Genomic DNA, 27,226 nt, shown 5'->3' with positions numbered 1-27,226 from the left:
CATAATATTTAGTGAATGGTGCACTGGGATTCATTTTCAGGGAAAATTTTGCATCTTCACACAAATTCATTTTTATTCAGAAAAAGTGCACTTTGAATGGCTGCATGTCACCAAAATTGTCATATAGACCGAAAGATCCAGTTGTGTACGGGTCTTCCCTAACTCCAACCCAATGACTGAAGGTGCAGTATTGAATACCAAGTCTCATACAGTGTCTTGTTGGAACCGATAATATTGTACGGTAATGCAGATGGTGTTAAAATTGCCAATTACTGAGACCTAGGTACTACCTAATGGTAAAATAACTTGACATGTGTACATGTACTCCATATTACACTGACTTTACACTGGTCTTGAAATGAAATCAGTCGAGGCAAGAGTAATACACAGATGGGCTGACAAATTGCCTTGAAGGAACAAATAAACTGACCAAATTGAAAATGTACCTGTACATGTTGCAAAATCAAATTCATGTGCATGTGAAGGCAATATCATACTTTTGTATCTTTAAACTAAGTTTGAATGAAATCAGAAACCACAGAGTGTTTCCTAGGACAGAAGGTCAGGACTGCGACTCAATGCTTTGTAGGAACTGACAAGCTGCATGTAGAGCTATCATCTCATACTAATGCACCAATAGAGGTAGATGCTCCACCTTACATTCCAAGTATCCTTTCGGGACACAGCAACTGAGGCATGGTGTTTACTCAAATAAATATGGTAGTTAACAGACAAGACCCTACCATGTGTTTGAAAATGACAAAAAAGAAGAAAGCAAAACAAAAAAGCAGTGTGAAACAAAGAAAAACATATTATGAGCTATCTTGAAGATGACACTTTCTTAATCCTCACAGTTTAGAATGCCAATTTTTCATGCAAAAATGAGATTTTACTTCTTATTCAATGGATAATCAACAGTGATTGCAGACAAACACACTTCATATGTAAAATGTCATTACATACATGTTTTTATTGTATATCATACTTATTAATGGACAGTTATTCCATGCAATAAACTTTGAAATGTAATAATTAAAGTATGTCTCATATATGTACATGTCATGACAATTTGAAGATTCACGTTCTTACAATGTGTCAATGTTTTAGAGAATAGTTGGCTGTCCTTGTGACAGGACTTCACAGAAGATATGCACTATTTACAGTAAATTTACAGACCCCTCGCAACAAAATTTAAAACTCATTCATAATTGCGGCTATAGATATATTAAACTGGGACTCACCAAATATACAAGCAAGCAGTTCAAAAGGAAAACAATGTGGTTTCATGGAATGTTGCTGGGTAAAACAGAAGACATCTTATCAATTGACTTAACAGGATCAGACAATGCGGTTCACTCTCAAACCTGGTAGTCAGTTTGTCAATAAATTCCATAAATTATATTGTTATCATGAGACTCCTATAAAACTAAGAATTCAGAACTTCAATGTAGAACACATCAAGCAATATGACTGAATGGCGATGCTATCAAGTAAACTTATAATTGCCTGCAAAAATTGATAACATTGTACGTACAATATCTGACACAACTTTTACTGGTGTTTACTGAATACTACAAAGCTGCATTTGAACGCTATATTGTTGATAATGTCAAAAACTGAAATTAAAGAAGAACTGACTACATGTTTTATGAAGTGAAATTACTAGAGTCCCCATTTAAAATACTTGTCTTTACAAAATTCATAACAGTGAAGTAGTGTTATTGAGGTAACATGCTTGTAATGCAGCAGTCAATGTAATCCCTAAGGGACTCCCACCTTGGGCCATATGGGACAAATGTGGGGGGTCACACCATGTTTGCCATGAAACTATGCCCGAGGGAGTGGGGCAATTGCCTCATATTGATCCCCCTAGTCACTTTCATTGTCAAGGGCAGAATTTATTAATGTCCAACCCATTGGGTTGGGGGTGGGGGTGGGGGAAATGTGGGGGATTTCCTTGTTTTAGGTAGGGATTTTCCAGATTGGCTTGCCCCAGGGTGTGGGGCATTTGACAAATTTCATGACTAATTTCCAAATCCCCCATTACGCCCCATGATGGGGGTGGGGTTGATATTGACTGCCACATGACTTTCATCTGCAATGAATTACATTGAACATACAGGTAAATGATCTCCATGTTGAATATTCATCAGCTTATCATTACATTGCATCAAGAATCGAGGCTTCATCAGAGAGTTGCTAACTATGACAGACCATGAAGCAATGTGATAAATGCATTGTGTTAGAGTTCATGCTATTAAGCATTTTCAATAAAACATTTGAATGCTAGGTTAAAAATAAAATAAAATGATTTGGAAATGTAAATGTTTTTGGAACATGTCAGATAGACAGCCTCATACTCAAAATGTTTAACTATATTCATTTTACTTAATTTTAAATTGAATCAAACAAAATTGCTATGCAGTCATCCATTTTTCCACACACTTGTTAAATGATCATCAATTCTTGTTCTGTTTGGCTCCTTGTTTACCTAATTACTCTGTTAAATGGCTCAGTTTTGGTAATGAAAACACTGGCTTCACTCAGAATTGTTGTTTGGCTGTGAGTAAGATTAGCACTACATCAATTTCAATACTGCTTGAAATGATAAAATGATACCATGCAATATTTGGCAAAATATCTTTTGGTGTCAAATTCAACTTGTGTTGAATGAAAACAAAAAATATCACCTGTAGGCCAAAAAAAATTGTTTCTGGTCACTGCACACGTCATTTCAGAACCTGCGTGTCATGGCCTTTTTGGGGGGGGGGGGGGTTACATACTCATCAGTACAGTTATTCTTGATATCCCTGTTTGCATGTCCAAAAATGCTAAAAAGAAAACAGACAAGTATTATGCAGCCAGTGATAAAAGACAATAACTGTTGCATCAATAGTGCCAAACCAGCATTGTTAGAAATAAAAAAAAGGAAAAGGAAAAAGAAAAAAAGAAAACCGCATCACCGCATCACTTTTGCTAAATGTCAAGGACCAGAAACAATTTTTTTTGGCCTTATAGTGCCAATGTTAGTTACAATATGTAAAACAAAACATGAAGTTTCAGAAATACAATCCTGGGAACATTATATGCACTCTATAGAAAAACGCAATCCATGGAATACCAATGTTAAAGAGTGACTGAATGCTCAAACATTTCACATTCATAATTTGCTTTGAATATTTAAAACTTCATTATATGGTAATGTCTTTCATTAGAAAATAGTCCAAATTAGGACTGTATCTGATAATAATCATACTAATCAACTGTTGTATACCTAACAGATCTGCCTTGTAAATTTTTACATCACTGTACATGTGAGCTTGACCCTGTTGTAAATGTTTACTTGTCTTTGGCAAGTACAGTAATCAGGAAAGTTACAAAATTTCCATCAAATAGTGCACATTGTGATTTCCTTGATGTCTGAATGCTATAATGCTACATAATACTTTGCATCAAAAAGTGTTTATCTATTGGGACGTGATGTAATTGAGACATGGAATGTAAATCATAGAATCATACACTTCAGAAACTTAAAACAATCTTAAAATGTGAGCCATCACAAATTGCATGGAACAATACTGCTTTTTGCAGCAGAATTTGAAAAAGAAAATAAAGATGAAATGATTTCTGATAGTACTGCCTGTATCAAATATGAGATGTAAGAAGAAAATAGATCTATGGAATTAAATATTTTAGCCTCAAAAGTTTCACTGCAAAGACCTGAGAGAGATACTGTGGACGGTCTATGACTCCATATGAACAGCCTCCTGATAAAGGGATTACTATAAACTATATACAATATTTATAATACAATTTATTATACAATGAGAATTCTTTGTAATCTAGCATAACTCATATACCATAGGATAGAGTCATCTACTGGCTTGCTTTGTCCTGCTGTGAAAAATCAGCAGGCTTGTCTGTACTAAGTCAGATGTGTTTCCTAAATGTAGTGGCAACTTATCAGTTTATTTCAGGAAGAATTCATTTACAGTACGTAAAGTATACGCAGTAAGCAGTGGCTGTACACAGTACATCACTATTATGCCCTTCAATGGGGTTTCAACTAAGCAAGGTGCCAGTGTAAATTTGAAAATTATTGTTGAATTGGCTAGCAAAGGAGACAAAAAGTGGTATGTACATTATTATTGTAGAGACAAACCAATAGTATAATACAAAAGGTCATATGGGAAAGCTACTCTTTATCATTTAACCTTTCACTCTCTTCATCACTATTAACAGAATCTGAAGATCATCTTGATATTAAAAATTGACTTGATTATTCAATCTGATTAAAATTCGATATAGAGATGGTAACTTTTCAAACTTTACATATTATTTTGTTTTTCTCCAAGATATTAGTCAAGGGAAGCCCATTGCATCGCTACATTAGATTTTAATCAGATTGATTCAATATAGCATCACCAGGCATTATAGGGTGCAATCTTTGCATATTATTATCATGAGTGGCAGAGATTTGTAGTGTCGTTCAAACATGGTCTTTTAGCTTTGAAGTACGATTTGTTTGTGACTTCAGTTCACTTCTCACTGATTATGGTGATGCTTTGAAAGTGGACTGACCCACGCTACACAGGAACATTTTTAGCTACTATAGACTACAGTGACAAGAAAACAATGCCGAGTTTGTGAATTGACAAATCAGGCAGCTGATTGCTACACACCCAGTATACCTATGTTGAACTTATTATAAACACTGTACAATACTATTGGAATTGCCAGAATTGGAATGTGTGACAACTCCCACGTAATACATTAAATCTAAAATAGATTAGAACAATTCATTAAAGGTATCTGGAAATATACTGGATCAATATTTTAAAGCTTTGCATATACAGAGATGTGGTAGTGAGAAAATATTGAGAGCCAAGACTGCTGTCTCCATTGGCTTTGGCACTTTTAAGAGTATAATACATGTACCCTTTCACAACAATATGTGATCTGGTCCATTTGTTTTCAATGATTGAGATGGACTAGTCCACATCTCATGGGGGTGAATACTGATAGTTAGTGCAATGTATCAGACACTGATCCATCAGCTGGTCTTAGTCCAGATGGTCTGGTTGCTAAGCCTTGCAAGAGTTGTTCACGCATAGTACTTGGTGATGGTTGTGACTTTGAACGGTAGTCAACTCTAGGAGGGGAAACATCGTCATCACTTTGATTTGTGTACAAGGTTGGTGTGATGCCCTGTAGGAGCTGATCTCTGTAAGACATCTGTGACTGCGATGAAACAGACTCTTCCTGGCTTGCTGTTAATGGTACTGCAGCAACAGACCCTGGTCCTCTCAGGAGCTGGTCACGGAATGTAACTTGTGGCGGTAAATACTGAAATAAATCCCTCTCAGCGATATCTTCGTCTACTTCCTCCTCTACCTCCTGAGGGGGAGGAATTCCCTGCATCTTGTGTGACTGGTAGGAACTCCTTTGCTGCACACTGACAGGCTGTGGTTGTCTAGAAGGAGCATGATGTATGTGATAGATTTCTGTCTTCTTCTCTTGATCTCTTGCTTGCCTCTGTCCTTCAAGAAGCTGCTGCTGACTGGTTTGAAGAGATTTCAAGACATTCATAATTTCTGATATGTTTGTTTCCATCTTCTCTACTCGTTCCTCCAAGTCGTCCTTAGCCGTGCCAGTTTCTGATTCCCCAATTGTGTCTGCTATGGATTCACTTCGTTCAAATTGCTTCAGTTTTGTACTGTCTGTGATGGCTCTCCTAGCCAAGGGTCTGCGTGGTCTGTAACATCACAGAAGAAATATTAATGGTAAAAGTGACAAAGTTCACAGAAGTTTATCTTGAACTGATGATTGGGGTAAATTGTCTACAACCAAAACAAATATTGTACTGTGGTGAAGACATTTTCGGGTAGAATATCCCTTGCTTTTACTGTACTGCTATAAAGATTTAACTTCAAATCACTAAAACAGCATTTGTCAAAAGTTCGTAAAGCTGGAACTATGCAGCATCATATCAATGGTGAAGAAACTGAGCTTTTGACAGGGAGGAAGTAGAGCATACTCTGAGAGGAATCAAGATTTGTAAAGACTGGTAGGATAAGATTTAATTCCATGAAAACATTGCAGAATTGCTGACTGGAATTTTCCTACTTATTATCTAAATTCAACAAAACCACTCATAGTGTGTTACATCCAAAAGATTTGAAACTTACGTTTCATGCAAGGAACCAGATGAACTTCCTCTAACCAGAAGTCCAATTGCATTAGTCTCTGTCCAACGGCCAGTCAGAGATTCTCGGATATCTTCGATTTCTTCAATAACTTTGTCAAGCCTGGAAACAAACATGCAAATGATAAACTCTATCCAGCGGCAGAAAATGCAGCTCTATAGTGATAACTGTCTGCATGATTTCTTCGTTGTTGTGCATTTTAGATCACAAGACTGGAACACTCAACATGCATCATTTACATATCCTGTTGGGATTGTACATTTTGTTGATCACTATGAAAGGCAGAAAAATTATGGAAAAATATGATGCAAAACACAAAAAACAAACTGAGTTTACTCTTTCATGTCGTAACACGTGAAAAAGTAGAAGAATGGGGAAAATGTTTTTCTGCCTCTATCATGAACTCATGCCTATGCTGAAAGTGATTTTGGTAGTAGCTTTATAAATGCATTATTACTGCAGTATAGTTGTTACTGAGGGCCTTCTTTGCAAATAAAACTACTGCTAATGGGTAGACTGTGATTTTGATTGATGTCATTAACTAGCATTGATACCTTTTGCCTGTCCTCTGCATTCTGACTTCTGGGATCAACATATCTCTATGGTGTTTCTTGATGAAGTAATTTTCAACTTGTCTTCTCTCAAATCCATTCAAATCCATTATTTCATCTTCATCAAGTCTAACTTCTGCTCACGCACAAAAAAATTAATAAATTAAAAGAGCATTTAACGCGTATGCATGCACATTGTGTGCATGCATATGGATACAAAGTTATGTAATGTCACTCCATCTTCCAAGGTTCATGTCAAGAGATTGAACCATCATGTTGAAAATAGCATTAAACCCGGACATACTGGTAGTTATGACATGATTAAACTTCACCATTTTTTCTGCCATGTTGGTCATACATGACTAAATTTCTAGCAGTGGTATACACTGTGCCTAGGCTATGTGACCCTGCAATTTTCCAAATTTTATTGTACACATGAAGGAATTAATGTCTAATATGCAAACCAGTGTCTGATGTGATGGATACAGATTACATCAAAAACAAACAATCTTTAAAATCGATAAAAGCATGACTCAATTTTTAATCATACTACATGTATGTATTTATCCATGTGTCATTTTGTGAGGAAAACCAATCAATATGAGAAAATGGATATTCTTCTTATGAATGACACAGCCACAAATGCCTTGCCACACAAACACACACCCAAACCTGCCACACAAACACACACCCAAAGCGGCCATATACAAACACACACATCTAAACCATGCTAAACGAAAACTTACTGAAATTTGTAGAGGGTGTTTCATTGCCTTGACACTTGTGAATGACCCACCAGATGGCTCTCCAAGCATGGTTTAACAAGATGAATGGTGGAATCAGTGTAGGCCTATCAAAGTATTCATACACCAACTCAAATCGGTAAAATCTCCAAATGGTTTCTGATTTGTCATTTACCTTCTGAAATATGTAGCTGTTCAACAAGGAGAGAACAAAATTTATTGTTTCTTTGTTACTAAAAATGACTTTGGTATCACACAAGATGTTCATGGACAACAACTCAAAGGAATTGCAGTTTTTTTTTCATTCTACAACATTTGCTCCTTGCTTTCTTGTTTCTGGAAGACGTTATCATGGCTTTATAAGATCACCAGATGTAAACTTCACTTGAAATGTACAGTTTTTCTTACAATGTAACACATGAATGTCTAAAAACAGGCAATGTGACAGAATTTTAAGGTTAAAATGGAGTGTTAATTTTACAAAAATTGGGACAAGCATGATGACAACATTTGGCGAGTTGAAGTTGATTTAAATAGCTGAAGCTGGTATGAATAACTTACACCAAGTTAACATTATTTGAAATTTGGGTGATAACATTTCAAATGATAGAACACTTATGCTTGAACATTCATCTAAAATTGTGTAAATTCACAAACATTCATACATGAATTTCATTACATTCTTCACATTGAATTAAATCCTACCTGAACATGGCAATGAGGAGGTTGAGAAGCAGGACATTGGAAATCAACATGTACACCCCTGTTAAAAGTGGTACAACCCATCTGTAGTTATCATCCATTGGTGGGCAATGACCATCAAGACGTGGTTCCGAGTAGCATGTCTCATTATCAAGTCGACCTAAAGTAGCATAACAGCAAATCCCTTGTAAGATTATGACTTCTTGAATGAGCACCTACATGGCTTTACAATAACATTCTTACTACAGAAGCTGTCTCTTCTGGTACTTAATATTACAGTACAATTAGTACATTTGTTATCGAATTCTTTTCTTTGGTTTGTGATTACAGTACATGTGACAAAAAGAACAAAAATCTTGTCGTGATTCGTGAACAAAAATCTTGTGATTCAAATGCTTGCTTAGTGAATGCTGTATGGACATTGCCAACACAGTTCTGATAATTCACAATTCTGGTACTTTTTTATACTTCTTGCATTTTACTTTTGATCAAAGATATATAATTTGTCTAGATGCAAGCGCACAAGAGAAGAAGAAGAAGAGTTTACTGGGAAATATACATCCATAAATGTCCACATGCTAGCTATATGATGGGATTTTCTCAGTTCATAGAATATTCATTGTCTGAGCAATATCTGTACTTGCCTTCGATCTCCTCAAGGAAAAGCTCACCATACATTTGCCAGTATGGTTTGTAGACAACCTTTGGTATTAACATGAGAGTTGGGTCATGGTTAGGGTACAGCAATGCCTCACATGCTACACCAAAGGCCATGATAAAGACTATGAGAACTGCAACAAAGTACACAAGGTCTTGCACCTGAAACAAGACAAGGCATTGTATAAGTGTTGAATTGTGAAATTAGGGGAGAGTAAAGATGAAATTATTGTTAGACCAGAAGTCAGACAGATACATATTAAGTAACTGTCTCACAGCATATCATGTTTTCAACACATTAACCAGTATTTTACCATCATTGAACTTTGTTATAAAAATTGCTGCCAAACTTTGTGTAATGTATCTCTGACTGAAATTTGTCAATATATTATCTTCTTTCAAATTCAATAAGTGGCACACCTGAAATACACTGGGCCCAATCTTTGTTTCTAGAACAGTAGAGCTCGTTTGGAGGGCCTAAAATAGCTTTGTGGAAAAAACCTGACTTCCTTAGTTCCTAGGAGTGAAACAACTGACTCCTTAAGAGTCTAATAATTAGTCGGAGAAACAATTGACTCTCTAGGAGTATAATAATCTGCAGTGAAACAACTGACTCTCTAGGACTATAATGATCGGTCAGTGAAATAATTGACTCCCTTGGAGTATTTGGTCAGTGAAACAACTGATTCCCTAGGATTATGCTGAGTATAATAATCAGTCAGTGTGAGCCAAGTATTCTTGACTCTTTCTCTACAAGTCTACAGGTGCCTGGAGATTTTAAGCCAATTGAAAGAACCTATTGAAAACAAGAAGCATTATATGAAATTTTTCAGCAAATTTCATCTCCATGAAAATTTCGGTGAATTGGAATATTTTTGCAAGACACAGGATGTATAATTCAATAGACATATTTTCCTCACCATCTGTTTGATCATGATAATCTTGGGTCCAATTTCTTTGTGGAAGAAACCCATGTGTAGCAGTCTGAACATGAAAACCATCAGAGTCAGTGAATAGCTTATCCTTGCAATCATGAACTCTGCTCCGTCCAATGAAAATCTCAATATCAGAGACATGGAAAACATCAATATCATGGCAAGATCAAAGCGGTTCCATATGTCATCATACCAGCTTATTATCTTGTACTTAAGTGATCTTGGTTCCCTCACAAATATCTAGAATGAGTTAAAAACACAGAATCATGGTTTACTTAGATTTACTCTTTTTTATTGAAAGATTGGTAAAAATACCACAATTATACGGTGTCGCTCACATTTGATCAGAATTGGTACATACCAGTATGGGTACCAAAGATCAACAATAAATGTTGTTTCTATCTGTTCAGTGCAGGAAAATTCTACGTTCAATGTTGTGACAATGGATTCTGCACAGTACAACCAGAAAAACAACAAGAAATATTTAAACCAGAAAAACAAGTTGACAAAAGTTGGACATGCTGCTACAGAGAAATAGATGTTTTGATCAAAAAAGGGCAAAAATTGTCCTAAAAACACAAATAATATTGAAATTTCACCGCATTTTTTGCCAGCAGCTTCTCAGCTTGTCAAAAGATGATCTGCAACATTTCGCGAAATCTATCAGCAATATAAATCACTGGGCCATATGTATGTTGTAGTTACAGTACGCAATCTTATTTGCGCTGGTGATATGGATGTACATTGTATCCTCAGACAGCATCGAACTAAAATAAATTATAAATCTGAAAATTTACACAGAAAAAAAATTAGCACAGCTTTTCTCATTTGGAAAAAAACTCTTAGAAATTTACAAGTGTAAAATAAATGTTCACAATTTCATTGTGACCACCCCCTCCCGAGATCTAATGAACGTCCCTTAGTTTGAGCAGGTCTGTTAATATGTAACAGTTCATAAACAATGACAGGAAATGACTCAAGCTCAGTGGAGTAGCATGCTGGCATGCCACCACTCCTACAATTGCAGAATTTCCCTTTTTCTTACCTCATTTGCACATTTTTGACACTGATGTGTTCATTTGAACAAATTCACATCTCAACCCCTACATCTACCTGTACACCAAATACTGAGACGGTAGCTTTGGCGGTATGGGAGCCTTTGTGTGTGACGGACATACATCCGCACATACCCACAAATATACAGACATACAGACGCCACTAAGACTCATCATATAAGCTCTTTTTGGTATTTATATATAAAACCGAATATGAGCTAAAAATGTTATTGGTTTAAATGTGTTGGATTCACATGGAAAACTGGGGATACATGAGGTTACATAAGGTAAAGCTTCAAAATATATTCCTCCATGGATAAACTCTGAAATACTGGCAAGAAGCTTGAATTTCAAATGACAAATCCCACGACTGTAACAGTACCCATATGAAATATCTCTGCTTCCAAATATTAAAATTCTGTTTAGCAAGGATCTGTGTGATTAGCTGTTGCCAAAAAAATGATGGCCAGCTGATTTTCTAAATGAAAAGAGAACAGTGTAATTACAGACTTTTCATTCATCACTTTTTTGATTATGAATGCAACTATACTTTTGGCTTGCCATGTTCATTTCAAAAATGTTTTGACAAACTATGAAGAAAATATTTTGAGAACTGTAAAAAAAATTTGTTTAGGTGTGCCAAAAAGGCAAATACTTGCGGTTGGCATTCTGATGCTATGGAGCATAATTACCTGTCTTCCTTCTTCAACAGTGAGACTAAACACCCAGACAATGGTTACCCATTCCCACTTGCCTGGAGACTCTGGATGACTGATTGGCCTCAAATCAGTCAACATGAAATGACTGAATATGACCAGGAACACAATGTATGACAGCTGAAATACAAAAGCATAACATTGAGCTTTAGTTGTCATTTGTCATCCAACCCTAACTTGTATCAAGTGAAAGATACATGTAGCTATTGTGTTTAACACATTAAATTTATCTGATCTCATACATCCCATTATAAACAATATTTCTTAATCCAAACATTTCATATGAATTAGACAAGCGCATTATCTGTGGGGATTACAGCAAGACTTGTCAAGCATGTGTCATGGGGTAAGAACGCATGCATTGAAATACAAAGTAACATGAAAGTCAAATTGGGTTTAATCTGAGCAGTAATGTCAAGTTAGCACAATTAACACACAGGCAACCATATTAACTCTTTGAGTGCTGTAATTTTTCCAACCAAAATTTTACTGCCACATTTTGCCAATTTTTATGAATTTTTCTGACATTTTTTAATAATTTTGGACCAAATGGACATCACGTTTCATTGGCTACAGTTTGTTATCAGAATTTTGACAAAAAGCTGAAAAAAATTGAAAGGAGTATATTTTCTAAAGATGACAAAAATTGACTTTGGTGCTCAAAGCCACAGTTAAAATATGTTGCATAAGGTGGAGAGCATAGGTGTAATGGTTAAAGACTGTGAAAGGCTTCAGGAACATATCTTACCACATTGAACATGAACTTGGTCACTGGCGCAGTGTAGTAATACCAGATTGCCCTGAAAATACTGAGTTTGTTTTCAACGGTGTGGAAACCCAACTGTCGTATCTTCCTTGAAGGCTGGTGTCTTTGAGTAGTGACAACCTGGTCTGAAGTGCTGAGAGTGGTCAGTCTCTTCTGTAACTGAGGTCTTGCTGGTGATGAACAGGTGTTGGCACCTGCTATAGTTTCCTGATGTACAGACTCTTTCTCAGTGACCTCCAATTCTTCATCGTCTGCCGAAAATCTCACCAGGAATATCAGGAATGGTATCATGGCCAATAGAAGCTGTTAAAAGATGAAATAGAATATCAAAATGAATGTGTTAATGTTGCCCTTGAAAACAGTGCAAACATGCATGTGAAATTATGAATGAATTGATCAAATGACATACACTTTGAAGATTTATTGTAGAAATAGTTTGATTTCAATATCACATGAACTACTCAACTACTCGGTAAAATTACAAAGAGTGTACTATTTATATCTGCGAACATTATAGTTTTCCTTTAATCTTCCAGAGTGAAAACTGAAAGCTTACACATGCAGTCTAATTTTTTTTATGGCATTTCTACATTGAAAAATGCAAGCATATATATAACACTGGCAAAATTGGAGATAAACAAATTATGTCATAATGAAATTCATGTCAAACTATATACATGTACATTTCCAATATTGCCTTCTTTGGTGTTCAAAGCTTGCATAGCCCATCAAAATGATCCTTTTATCAGCTGTTGTATATTTTCTTAATTACTTGTATGTTGACCTCAAACAATACAAATGTTCCCTTCACATAATAATGTAATGAAATTCATGAGTCATATATTGAACTTGCCAACAGCTTATCTATGTATCACACAGAATATCCTTGTCCATACATGGTCATACTTCATGGCCAACTTTATTAATATTGGAAAAAATCATGAGTCACAACTAGTTGTCAAAAGACATGTTGTACAGTATTGAATGATGAAATGCCTAGAGAGGCATGATTTATCGACTGTCTTCAGAAACCAATAAGTTGCAAGTCTCTACCTACCCTCCACCATGAAGTGTGTAGGTGCATGTTGCCTTTCCATATCCTATTGAGTTTTGTTTGACAACAGCTGTGGTCCATGAATTCCATCAAAAATGCTGAGTCAGCAATAGACAGACATGTTGTGTGACCCCAGTTTGGAAGTTCACGCACCACCAACAGTTGGGACTTCTTTTTCTCTTTGTTATAACATTCAGTGAGTACATCCTTTGCCAAGAGTTGATAATCCCTGCAATTTGGGTTTCATAAAAAGAGTGAAAGTTTGTGAGATTAGATAGTATATTTGAAAGGCACAAGGAAAATATGAAATAACTGTTGGAAGAAAAACAAATGAAATCACATCATCATCCAGAATCAATAATAGTACCTTAATTTGACAGATTTACTGTTTATATGAAACATATTTATCAAGAATAGATTTGTTATCAAATCAGAGATGAAAAATTTAAATTACAATAATTAAAGTCGGCAGTTTTAGTAGTTTGGTGGACAACCGAAAGCAAATTAACAGACGAATTTGGTAAAACTACAAACACGAAAATTAAAAAGGCTTGATGACTAATGAATACACTTTGACAGTCTTCCTTAGATTATCCAACTCTAAAAGGATTCTCTAACTTTCACCTAACTGCATTTCAAAAAGTTTACAGTACACTGAGTTGGGCATAATACAAAGGGTAAGGGGACATGGTGGAAGCTTTGAGTAATAGAGTTGTTACATACATTGAATGGTTGATCAAATCTTGGTTAAGTTCTAACTCTTCTTCAGCCTCTGCTATCTTAGACATTTTTCTCAGTATTTTAGCTGCAACTAATGCTCCACCTGGATGAATAGAAATTGTGAACCATCCAAATTAAGATCAACGAGTTTCAATTGAAAAACATGTATGTTCAAGCTGTTGAAATTTACACTTAATTCTGAAAAAAGGGTTATATGAATTCTAACAAACAATCAAAATAGATGCAGATATTACTGTATTTTGGAAAACGAAAGCTAGCATTGTAGATATATAAATGTATGAATCTGGCATGATTCACTTTAAACATTTTATGGTAAACTGTTCATGCTGAGCAGTTTCTTCAGAAAATTTGACAGTTTTTTAACAAAAAGAGACAAAACATACATGTATCTATGACATTAAAAAGTACAATGGTATATGTTGATACCATGTACCAGATGTTCTAGATGTATTTATGTTACAATGTTTTATTTTCTATTCATCTTGCACCTTATCATACTTACCAATATGAGTTGAACTACTTTGCCAGAATAGTCTAGCCATGTTTCTCCTATTCAACAAAATAGCCCACATGTAGAGTTCTTGCTCTGGGTAATCAAATGCATAATCTTCCCTCCTTTTAACAAGGTACTTGTCTGGAATACCCACAAATAGGTGGTTGAAAGAGTCACCAACAATTAACAGTTTGTTTACATTAAAAAGATATTTACATGTTGAATAACTCTTCAAAATGATAAAATAACAAGTTTTTTATCTACAAGTACATTTACACAAATACTATAATAATTTATGTGCCTCCTTAGGTTTCCTTTCTTGCTTTCTTTTGTTTCATATTGATTAACTTAAATGAAAATTGTGCAACAACATGGGAAGAGCATAGAATAGACCAGCCAGCTTTCTGGTGACTGGCTTCAATACAACAATGACAAAACAATACCAGTGTACAATTTGATATCTTCATACTCAAAATCAAATTCAAATATATAGTGAATATTTCTCCACACACCTTCTCTGTAACTTTCAAACTGATCAACAACAAAGATATCATCAGAGTAGCTCAGTGGATACTCATCACCCATCAACTTTGTCAGAAGTTTACCAATGAAGTTAAGCAGGTAACGGGTCCATTGTTCATCCAAAGAAAATTTCTGAAATAAAAAATTTTGGAAAAAGAAATTAAGAACTGAATATTTCTGATTCAATGTATACTCAAACGATGCGCTTGATGAATGATGAGCTTGCACTGAATGCTTAAATTTAACACTGAAATCAAACGACTATTTGAAAATTTTATTATTTAATTTTTGATTATTTAATAATTTTTTATGTCTTTCTCTGACTGACAGGACTCATCTTGGCAAACATCTTGTCTGGTCAAGTCAAGAAAATCATTTCATGGAACATACTCTTTTTAGTTGAGATTAAAAATTTTCACAGGCCTGCGCACATTTCATTTCCTGTTGTCAGAATATGAGAGTCAGTAAAACAGGACCTTTCTGACAGAAATTCATTGACAAATGTAAAATGCATGTATACATAGTTTGTGCATAGTTTGTTACAAAATCCTAGCAAAATAGAGCTAGTAGCTTCTTCACTTGATATGACAATCATAATTCATTATTCTACAGATTGTCAGAAAAATGATTTGAAATCGGACATCACAGCATTCTGCAACATACAGAAACTGTTGAGTTTTTGTTGTATACAAACATCAGGTTTTGTGACAATTTATCCCATGACATAACGCACGCTTTCCTGTGCTGTTACAGCATTTAATGTTTTGATATTACAAACAAATTCTGTATATATGAGAAATCAGTCATTGATTTTTTACACATTTTAACATATCTGGGCAGTATAAAAGATAAACATCTGTTTCTCAGACTTGTCAAGATTTATACAGGTTTGGCTCTATGACACTGTCACAACATGAAATAGTTGCAGGCAATACGTGTGCAAACAACCACTAACCTGGTCACTGCCACAACAATTTGTTATTTTCCGTGCTTTCTGTGTAGCAACACATCACATGTAAAGGAGACAAAGATGCATGGAGATGATGACAACACAACAACACAACAACACAACAATATGTACATTCACTATGCATGTACGATGACATTCGTCAGCAACTAAAATAAAATGGCTATCTCTACTGATGTACTCAGTAGCAGGGATACCAATGAAATGAGAAAACCAAATAAACAAATCATTATGTCAGCAGTGAAAAAAGAGTGATGCAAAATAATAATAAATGAGTTTACAAAACCAATACAGAGTGTTTTTTTCTGCACAACCAAGTCAATGTGTGGATGAGGAAGTTAGATATTTTAAAAAAGGTGTTTTCTTTGAATAAATGTATCATACATGAAATTCAGCAGATTCCACACAGATCTGAATGCATTGAATCACTCACCATTGACTGTTTGATGTTCTGGATTTGAGTTTTGATCATTTCAACAGTACAGTAGGTTGTGTCTTCATTCAGGTTCTTAGGACAATACAGTGCCTGTAAAAAGTTTAAAACACATGTAAGATACAGATATGAAAATGTATGTATGACAGCTTCCAAGAAATATCCTCGACCAGGTGTAAATTTAACCATACATGTAGTTCAAAGTGTTACAAACATTAGAACAATCTAGATTTGTTTTTTTTGTTTAAAATTAAATGTTGTACACAAACAAAATTTGTACTTCATAAAATCTTTTGATTAGTATGGTCGCTTGAATTATTTCAAATACCGTGACTTCAATTGGTACAATTCTTTTGTCACTGTGACATTTGATCTGAATATGGGAAACTGGGAGTGTCCTTGCTGACTGTGTTATTATTATTAAAATTTAAACACAGAATAAACTTCTTTCAGATACTCAGATGAACAGACACACATGATGAAGATAATGGTTTCCTTTTATACCAGTATGTGAACTGTCAGCAAGCATTTGAGAAAATGAATGCATTTTCTACGGTTTGTGAACATATATAAATTGTTTAGCAGTTACATGTAGGTCTGCAGTCTCTGTTAGGATTGTTTTGATGGAGCATGGAGAATCCAACGGAAAAGACTACGGAACCCTGGAATAATTCCCATACTTCTTCCCTGTCACCAAGACAACAGAGAAACTTCTACTCTAGCAAGACTGACCTGGTAATAGAGTTGGTGGAGTCTCTTGATGGAGAGAATTTTTTCAAGACAATGCCATGATCCATCAGCAATTGTACAAAATCTACCCTGTCTAAAGTCAGAGCTGTCAACATGGCTTCATCCATTGCAATTTTCTAATCAAGAAAAATATCAAACAGCAAATGTCAATCTTGAAGTCTTTGACATTAATGTCCATAATCTCTTTAACAATTAATCATGTAAGGACCTTTACACTTTGTACGAGAAAATGATAATGGGTGATTATGACATTGCAGCTGTCTTCACCATCTTTTACAATTATGATGGATAATTTAAACAACTGACCGTGATTGTAAACAAACAGGGATTGAACAAACATAAAGAAACTGACCCATGCAAAAACATTGATGTTTTGAAACCATGGCAACAAATTGATGAAGTAACACAAAGAGTGAAAACACGCCATGGACACAATGAAGCCCTGTCTTCAAACTCAGCTTACCTGCCATTCCTTTCTCCTCTCTGGAGCAAATATTTCTTGTCTTGCAATGTCTGATCTGTTCCATGCAAGGGCAAGGTTAAGTTGGGCTTGGGCTGAACCAGACCTTGCTATGAAAATGAATGACAAACCAGGGACAAACTACCAATGATGCAGGCTATAACAACACATGCGATGGATTTGTATGAAAATACCAAACAAAGACAAATGTGGGAACAAGAAAATGAAACTTTGCTATGAAAATAACAATCCAAGTTATAATGAGGATATAAAACTATCAATTATGTCTGAACTTGAATAAAATCGTGATGATCATTACATCTTCATGGCATTTCAGCGACAGTAATCACTGTTGTCTGTTTCACTTATCATGTGACTCATATACATGTTTATGACTGGTTCATACCTTGTAGCAATGCGTGTAAGATGGCACCATCAATATCTCTTGTGTCAGCATCCTGGATGCGAAACACTGTGATCTGAAAGAAAAATCATTTAAGAAACGATTTGGTAAATCAGGATTTCTCTTACATACGATATTACCAGCCAGTTTTAAAATGTATTGTTTTCAAGTATTAATTAGACTAAGTTCAAGTCAGAGCATTTTGTTAATAAAGTGTCTTAAAGCAATGTCTGGTATGTGTGTGTCTTGTTTCATATGGCATTCTTGGAGTGAGTTTGACACAATTCCATGTATGGTTCTGTGAATGGATCAGAAAAAGGAGGGTGAGAATGCTGGCAGTTTATGCTTGATCAAAACACAAATGACACACTTACCAAGTTTCTATTTCTGATGCAAGCTTGGACCCAATCAATAAACTGTTCAACTTTTGCATCTTTTGGATCAAGATTGAAGGTTTTGATAACTCTCTGTTTGATGTCATCTCTGTCAACATTCCTGCTGATATTGCTGTCACTTTAACAAAATATTAGGAAAAGGAATGGTACAATTATACATACCGGGCTATGGAGAAACTTCTTGCATGGAAAATGTCTTGGCCATATACAAGAGATACTTGAACTTTGGATCAATTTATCAAATATCTGCTTACAATCAATAGAGCTGTATGGTTTAACTTGTCAAATGCAACATGTTTCCCTTGATGGTTTATATTTTCAGATGTGTAAGACACTGGTTGAATATGATATCAGCATGAAGAACAATTGATATGTTAAAATAATTTCAATAGAGAAACCATGAGACTCCTAATAGTCCATTCATGAGATCCTCATGGCTAAGAGAACTTTTGGAAAATGCATTATGTTCCACAGGCATTTTTTCATACTCAATAACTTCAGTAAAAGAGGAAAAATGGGAGTTTGAATTTACGGTATGTAAAATATTTGATTAACATACGTGTTACTTGGTTTTGTTTTCTTATATGCGTATGCAATGACATCAGCTGCTCTACCACTGCCTTCGACGATCACAGCGGGCATTTTCTTCTCTGTAGTTTCATAAACAGTCTTCAAGGTGTTAGGACCACCCTCTACCACCACCAACACCATAGGTACCCTCTCACCTGATGTACATCAATATGACATCATAATGTACAAGATCTGTAAATTTGTTTTTCTAGACATTTGAGCAAAACTGACCACTGTATGTAACACACAGAACAAGATAGGTGATTTGATATTTTGTTTTTGATTCACTATACATCATGTTAACAACAAACTGGCTGTTGAAATGATCAAAACTCAAACCTTGAAATGAATTTTTTTAAACAGTGAAATGAATGCAAATACAGCTGTACATATCTCAAAATCTCTTTTGCTGAATAATGAGGGAATCAGCCTTTGTTTCTTGTATAACAGTTGTTAAAATGTTTTAACCCTTTGAGTGCTACAATATTCCCACCATAATTTTAGTGCAACAATTTACCAATTTTTATGAATTTTTTCTGTGATTCTTTTGATAATTTTTGACCAAATGGATATCACACTTTCATTGGCTAAAGCTTTTTATCAAAATTTTGGCAAAAATCTGAACAAAATTGACTGGGGTATATTTTTTTAAGGCAACATAGCTCATCACTTGTTGAAGCATATCTACACATAGTGCAACTTCCAACACTTTTTCTGCAGAAAAATAATGCAAATGTTACTATGAAAATCACCATGAGCACATAAATCACAAAACTTACAATGTGCCTCTAATGAATCACTGACTCTTTTCTCAGCAATGAATTTCTCATCAGCGATGTATTTCTCCAGAGCTGACCTCAGCTCAATATCGGCACCGTATTTTCCAATGGTTCCATTATCAACCAGAATGAAATGTGTATGATTACAATCCAATGCTGCACTGTTCTTCACACTGCGGAGTCCCTCTGCAGGGTATGTAGCTGGCCATAACTTGATGTGCTGTTGCAACAAAGTGTATAAACAAAACTATTTTAATGATGAAAACCACTTTAATTTTAGAACATAAGTTGTTTCGTACCTTGAAAAATTTTCAAACAATTTGAAATATTGAACTTTGATCATGGAACCGTAATCTCTAATTACTAAAATGCAATCATAATCCTTAATGTACAATTTTGTAAAATTCATCAAGACTTTGAATAATAGTTGTTTATAACATTAGAACATCGTATGAATTGTTACATTGTCATTGAAGTTATAAACGGAGAGATGCATGTATGTATTAAAGATTGATTTTCATATGCATCATTCTGTCTGAACTTAACTTTAAATACTGTTGATAGCAATACTCTATATTCAACACTATGTACTGTATCATGACTACATAAAAATCACAACTACATGTATGCCATAAAGAAACATGTGGTCTTGATATCTTCATTCTTTGCTTATTTAGCCAGAGATTTCTGGTGTGAGAAAGCAAAGTTAAGAAATTTAGGTAAAGTATATGTGTATTTGCTTGAACAAACAAAATACTTCAGGGACTGTAGATATGACAGCTTGATTGAAATTTCTGACACGTCTGTTTGGTTGTTTATCAAATGAGTAAACTCAACGATAACAGAGACTTCAGTTGTTGTTGATTCAAATTATTCTCTTATTGACAATTTTATGGTGTATTTCACAACACATAAAAGCAGCTAAGTCCTTCACGTGACCTTACAGTAACTCCTGCAGATATTTCTCACACTGTATGAAAAACATACAAAGGGAAGGTGGAAATGGACAGATAGCAGTATGTGATTTTGTAAAGTCATTTCTGGACAGTATGAGATAAAACTGTTGCAGACACTTTCACTGATAACTGAGTGAATAACACTCTCACTTGCATTGTGTGGCTATGTCTCACTGTGTTATGCTTCAAAGAGTTCACCACTGTTCCTGTTTCAATTCATTGCTTTGTTGAGTGTGAATACAATAGCTTTGAACGGGAACACACACAATACACAGTGATCCGTTACAGCTATGTTCCATTGTCAGCTTTACCTCTTAAAAGATAGTTGATATGTGTTCACACAGTATCATGGACAGCCACAAAGTTTCAGTTGATAAAGTGAAAGAATTTCATCGCTTGAAAAGTTTTTGTTTTTGAGTGGTTTCATCAATATATATGCCTGGGATATGTTCTATATTCTATAGAGAATTTGACAAAATCCAACATCTTTATATCTTGCTATCACAACATGCTTACAAAATGTTCCTTCAATCTGCCATTATATGAATACAGCATTTTTATCGTTAACAATTATCATTTAATCAAATGTTGCCAAAAACCTCCATGCCAAATTTTCTCTGTTCACAATACCTTTCTGGATCCATCTAATGCCTCTTTATTATCCACAATGCCCCATGTAGCAATACCTAATGCATACACTGGTTTCTCATCATCATGTGTATGTTCTTTGGCTTCTTCATGTACGGCCTCACCAACTACTTTCATCACACCTTCAGCCGTACCTCCAGAAATAATCCATGCTCCTAGTTTGTTGATCAAAATACAAAAACATTTCATTACTATTGGTTTTCAGTGTTCCTACTTTGAAGGTGTAGGATGTTTATCAGCTTTATACTAAACACAAACTGATTAATTTGATAGAACTTTCAAAGGAAATAAAGGATAAACACCATGTAAATATCTACAAGAACTGAGCAAAATCAGGGATTGAGGACTGTGGCTTTAACTCTTCAGCATGAAAATTTGAATTCAATTCGTGGTTTTCAAATTTGACCTCTGCGCCAGAAAACGGGGTGAAATCATTCATTATTGTTACAGCTATGAGACCTTCCTGAAGTAAAAAACAACCATTTTTCTTCAAATTTTCACCAAATATCGTAATATTGCCTTGTGTTGTCAGCTTGAAAAGGTTATACTATGCTGCTGTGTCGAGTACATGTTCTTGGATATGTTGTCAATTTGGGAACACAAAATAGTCATTACAACGAACACTTTAATCAAACAGTTACATGTATCTTGAAAGGACATCATAGGATTAGACTAAACTACTGCAGTAGTGTCATGAGCAAATTTGGCTATGATATATGAATCATGCAAAATTGGGCAAGCTTACAGATGCCAATACTGTTACACCACGGTTACTATACCCCACAGTAACCGTGGTTACACGTACTGTCAACCATAAATTTTTCTCTGCTCTTTTAAATTAATATCTGACAATGCTTATGGACACAGCCGAGGCATAATATACCACGCATACACTGCCATACATAATTGCCAACAGGGTTAAAAGTTCAGCTCTGGTTGCCATGACGACAAAAACAAACTCACTGACCCAATTCACAGTGTGTCAAATGAGGTTGCGGAATGTAAACAATCTATATGGAGGACATCAGACTACAGACCTGTACTGGTGGCTGCTTTCATTAGACCTTTGTGGAACAGTGCCCTCAATCTGTCTTTCAAAACGAAATCCTTTGCACCACCAGTGACTGATATCAAGACATTGGGTGGTTTTAGTCTCCAGTGCTCAGTCAGTAACTTCCATATTGTCTCCGGGTTTGTCTTGTAATCTAGTCTGGCATACTGAAATGTAAAACACGGAAGCAATGATTTAATAATTGATGAAGATATGATATTATTGATAAAAATTCTGATTGCCATTCAAACACAAAATGATGAAATGTATTGAGTGACTTACTACCATATGGAGCTAATGATTGGAATAATGTCAATGTTATGATGATTTTGTTCGCTCTTCAGTGTTTGCATGCTGTGTAGCAGTGTTCTCCACAGTTTGACAAAACAGGAGCAGCAATTTACTTAACAATGCATAATTTGCAAATTCTTTTGTTGTGAAAATGTATTCTTTTATACAGTTATGAACATATGAATACATAGCTCCAAAAACAGAGGGGTGGCCTGACCCTAAAAATTCCTATGTGGAGAACCCTGGTGTAGCATTAGTGATTACAAAGTCTTATCCTACTCCCTACAGAATGCTGAATTATTTGATATCAGTTCAAGATACTCCGTATCTAACGTAATTGTCACTTGATATATTACTTTATACCCGTGAACTCAGGGCCTCAGGACAAGAAGTACTGCTTAAACAATTGCTGGTCAAAAACTGACAAGAAACATTTTTTAGATTGCCAGCATAATTTTGAAATACCCTATGTTTTGTTGTCATACCTTACAGATATGTCAAACAGCGGGGAATTAATCATGTGATACAGGCACATTAAAATTATCCTCTGAACATGAACATGGAAACCAGTGATAATCAAGTGAAAGGAAAGGGTCAAGAAATAGAATTACAAAGGGTGAAAGATGACAATACATGTATATCTTGCAACAACTTACAGGTGCTCTCTTTTTGCCCTGGCCATATCCTACAAATTCAATCTGTCCAAAACTGTTGGCTGGTTCCGTTACTGTACACGTCTCTACTTTCCATTCGCCAGTTTCTTTACTCACTGCACCACGGTGGTCACTCATTGATCGACCACAGCAACACATTGCAATACTGCAGAGGAAAATGAAACAGGAAGGTAAACACACCATGAACAAAACATGTATACTTTCCTCAGACTGAAATGGATTTACAGAACAAGTTCAACCTCTACTAGCATCTATACACAACTTACTGTTCATTCTTTTCAAACTATTAGTGTACAGACATTCTTGACAGTGAGAATGACAGTCCTCACAAATTTACATGAAAATGCTTTGTTGTTGACAGTTTCACCATAGACTCTCGAGAAAAACATCCTGTTTTTCTCAAGGGTCCAGACATAAAAAACATGAACAACACTTACAAGCAAATATTCTTCAACCTATAATCAATGTTCAATTAGCTGACCCGTCTTGATATATCAATTAATTATGAATTTTGTGCATAAAATTTTTCCTCATATGCATTAATGTTGTTAATGCCTTGAAACAGAAAGACTTAACCATTTGCTCAAAGTTTCATAGAGAAACTTCAATCCAATCCCTTTTGACATCGGGCATAAAAATCAGTTGTCACTGTGGAAAATTTGAAACCAGAGAAACAAATTAACTCAATATTTACCAATATTTGAAATTGAAAACGGCCGCCATCCCTGTGTAACTCTATGGGGAAAATATAACTTTGGATTTTATGAAAATAAGCCAGCGAAAATTTATTTACTCTATGAGCTTAAAAAGGAGCCCCAACAAGTGGTAGACCAAACACGCATTGTAAAAGTTTGAGAGTTTGAATATCTGTCCCAAAGGTGCATTCCCAAAGGTTGCTCTTTGAAAAATAACTTACCTCTCATCAGAAGAACTCCATCTGCTGTCTTCAATGAAAGTTCTACATTTTCTCTGTTTCATGTTATTTGTCACAAAGTCTCTAAGGAGATCATTCTGCAGAAAATCAAATTGAGTGCAAGAAACTATTTTACATTTGTCTCCTAAAGCTGGCTGTAACAACAATCTGAACTGACCAAGTGACTTTTCTGATAACAGCTTTACACTGGTATTCTGATTCACCATTAATACTTGGAGGGGTTCATAGAAAATTCACTTCTTATTGAGTAATTCTATGCCAGACGTTATCTACTCACCTATAATTCAGACAATGAAATAAAAGATTAATGTTACAGTAGAGAACAGATGTCAAGAAGGATCATTATTTTTTAGTGTCTTTCATTTGAAATGACTATTATCTGTAACTTCTAGTCTTTGCTTTTAGGCATTTCCATTTCCCTTCATCAATATCAGACTTGGCAACTTACTGGACTTAGAGTTGTTTTCCGTCGATGATAACTGGTGCTGCTGGTTCTGTCGCGGTTGCTCCGGGCACTTTCAACATCCTGAGATGAGCTTGCCAAGTTGTGTAAATTTCTACTTATTGAATAAACAGCTTCTTCCCTGGCACGTTCATTTTTCAACTCTCTCTCTTGGGTAACTACCTTCTGCGCCACATCATAAAACATATCGGCTGCCTTTTTGTTTTCTTGAGTGGGTTCTTGGATTGAAACTTTGGGAACTTCACTCCTGGATGTGCCTGGCAATGGGGCAGGCTCCTGTATAGTTGAATCACTGGAAAAATACACTTCATCGCTGAAAAACCCATAATTTCCATGTAAACGAGGGGCAGTTCTATGCATATTTGAACTTTCACCAGTTTGTTTGCTATTGTTGTCTCCCTTACCAAGCCTTTTTCTTCTTGTGTCAGGCTTATCTCTTTTCCCTTCTGCTTCCGATTTCACTTTCACCAATGGAAGCTCTTCTGACTGTGGCATTCCCGTGACACTGCCTTGACTGAGGACCTCAGATTCCTCATCACTTGGACTGACCTTGGAATCACGTTTACGATACATCCTGGGAAGTCAACTTGAAAGTGAAAGGCTTGACCCTCTTTTCTTCAAGGAATAGTGCCAAAGATGTTACATTATACCTGCCAAATTGCACAAAAAATTGAAACTTCATCTTAACATTGGCATACAGATACAGTATATTAGAAGTGAAACACAACTCTCTCATCCATATACTATCATTGTTGCTTTTCCCATGTTAAAGTACTACCACATCAGCTCTAAAATTCTAAGTAATACGTGATTAAATTACAAATACATGTACGGCTGGAATCATAGAAAAACTGTAATTAGAAACATTGAGTTATTTACATTATGACTTTATAACAGTTTTGTGAAAAGGCTTCCAAAATTCCTGTAGATTCTCTTTTTTTTCGAAGCAAAGACATTAACAATGTGACAATGATACTCAGTCACTGAGTACATTTGCATAAACCAAAATGTCTGAGGACATATGTATACCAAAGAATATTACACGGTAGTACTATTAGAAGATAGCACATATCAGGGAAACACATCAATTTCTGATTCAAGTTGGTGTGAAGAATATTTGACATGTAAATATTCTAACGATTTCTGAAAAAGTGAAGGGAAAGTGACAAGTCTTTAAAGCTTCCCTGAAATAATGAAATATTCCCCGTCTATCCACTAAGCCTCCCCTCTCCCCACTTATCAACAGCTTCTACTGACTTCTCCAAACTCTCTCAACCATATTACATGTATTTTATCTTTGCCTTCAATCAACTGAGAAATATCATATGCTCATTTGCTGCTTTTTTCCAAAGCTTTCCACTGACCAAGATGATAAATTTACTGCTGATGATAAAACAATTGATCTGCCTACACTGCCTACCCCATCCATGATAAAACAGAATTGCCAACATACGCAGCCAAGGTAACTGCATGTTTATACAATGCTTTGTTAAATGCAGAGACCTTGAGAGATCTCAGATTGACTGCACTATGATGCCTGTACTGGTCAGAAAATACAGTACATAACTCAGTTATGCTCCACCATGCTGTCTTTATTTGTAATAAATCGTAGGCCAATGTGCAAATACCCATTAATAGATAAGAAAAAAACACACCTATATACTATACAACATATCCGAATGCATGGCTTGAAAGTTTCTCCCAAAAACATCACTCAGGTATGTTCCTATGGCTTTAAAACAGAAAATGAATGGATTGTCAATTAGCTAATTATAGCTTACTGATATTATCTTTGATTATGTAATGGTCTGACCTAGCTGTTATAACAACCAGCAACTTCATAGACTGACTGAGTGACATACATATAATGGAGAGTTTGGTATTCCTAGTTCAGGCACTGACAATCTTCCAAAAAATCTGACATTTTAGCATGCTCAACCAGATCATTTTATGATTGTGCCTCCCCTTTCTGGTGAACAATTTTTTAAGCCACCTGCATATAGCAGCATGATATCTATATTTGATAAGTACAAATGTTAAGGTGAAGTACTACGAATTACGTCAAAATTAAGTTGTGGTGTCATTTTTTTGAAACTTTGCACAAATATTCTTGGAAGTTGTGCAAGTGCAAAAATGAAATAAAAAATGGGGGTCACCACGCTCGTTTCCATGGAAACGGACGTTAAAATGGCGTCGTTAGAAATAAATGAAAATGATATAATTCACTTAAACTAAAGAAAGCAATTATAAAACGCTTAGCAAATGAGTTAATTTTAATAAATACCAAGACTTAAGATCCATATCTATCGAA

General features: G+C 35.3%; 2 protein-coding genes across 3 annotated transcripts; both read right to left on the bottom strand.

The window, feature by feature from the left end:
* Window positions 1–950: 950 nt before the first annotated feature.
* LOC139152035 (transient receptor potential cation channel subfamily M member-like 2) lies at window positions 951–17,405 on the bottom strand. Of its 2 annotated transcripts, XM_070725120.1 has the most exons (16): window positions 17,274–17,405; window positions 16,542–16,634; window positions 16,097–16,135; window positions 15,132–15,273; window positions 14,629–14,760; window positions 14,109–14,208; window positions 13,389–13,614; window positions 12,314–12,634; window positions 11,542–11,685; window positions 9,780–10,034; window positions 8,847–9,021; window positions 8,206–8,362; window positions 7,504–7,691; window positions 6,761–6,893; window positions 6,189–6,308; window positions 951–5,755 (listed from the first exon to the last, which is right to left on the bottom strand). In XM_070725120.1, the coding sequence occupies exons 2-16, from the start codon at window positions 16,578–16,580 to the stop codon at window positions 5,026–5,028; spliced, it is 2,901 nt and encodes a 966-aa protein (XP_070581221.1). In that variant the 5' UTR covers window positions 16,581–16,634; window positions 17,274–17,405; the 3' UTR covers window positions 951–5,025. The 2 variants fall into 2 exon arrangements, with proteins under 2 accessions (XP_070581221.1, XP_070581222.1); XM_070725121.1 differs by lacking the exon at window positions 16,097–16,135.
* On the bottom strand, window positions 17,255–25,488 carry LOC139150784 (transient receptor potential cation channel subfamily M member-like 2). Its single transcript, XM_070723178.1, has 11 exons — window positions 24,901–25,488; window positions 24,435–24,529; window positions 23,501–23,663; window positions 22,540–22,720; window positions 21,485–21,657; window positions 19,899–20,118; window positions 19,109–19,274; window positions 18,529–18,667; window positions 18,158–18,230; window positions 17,755–17,861; window positions 17,255–17,407 (listed from the first exon to the last, which is right to left on the bottom strand). Exons 1-11 carry the CDS (start codon window positions 25,486–25,488, stop codon window positions 17,255–17,257), a joined length of 2,058 nt encoding a protein of 685 aa, XP_070579279.1.
* Window positions 25,489–27,226: the final 1,738 nt, after the last annotated feature.

This window comes from Ptychodera flava, chromosome 15, assembly GCF_041260155.1.
Source record: "Ptychodera flava strain L36383 chromosome 15, AS_Pfla_20210202, whole genome shotgun sequence".
Lineage (NCBI taxonomy): Eukaryota > Metazoa > Hemichordata > Enteropneusta > Ptychoderidae > Ptychodera > Ptychodera flava.
The sequence above is the reverse complement of the archived record's forward strand: the minus strand, read 5'-3'. Positions and strand labels throughout refer to the sequence as shown.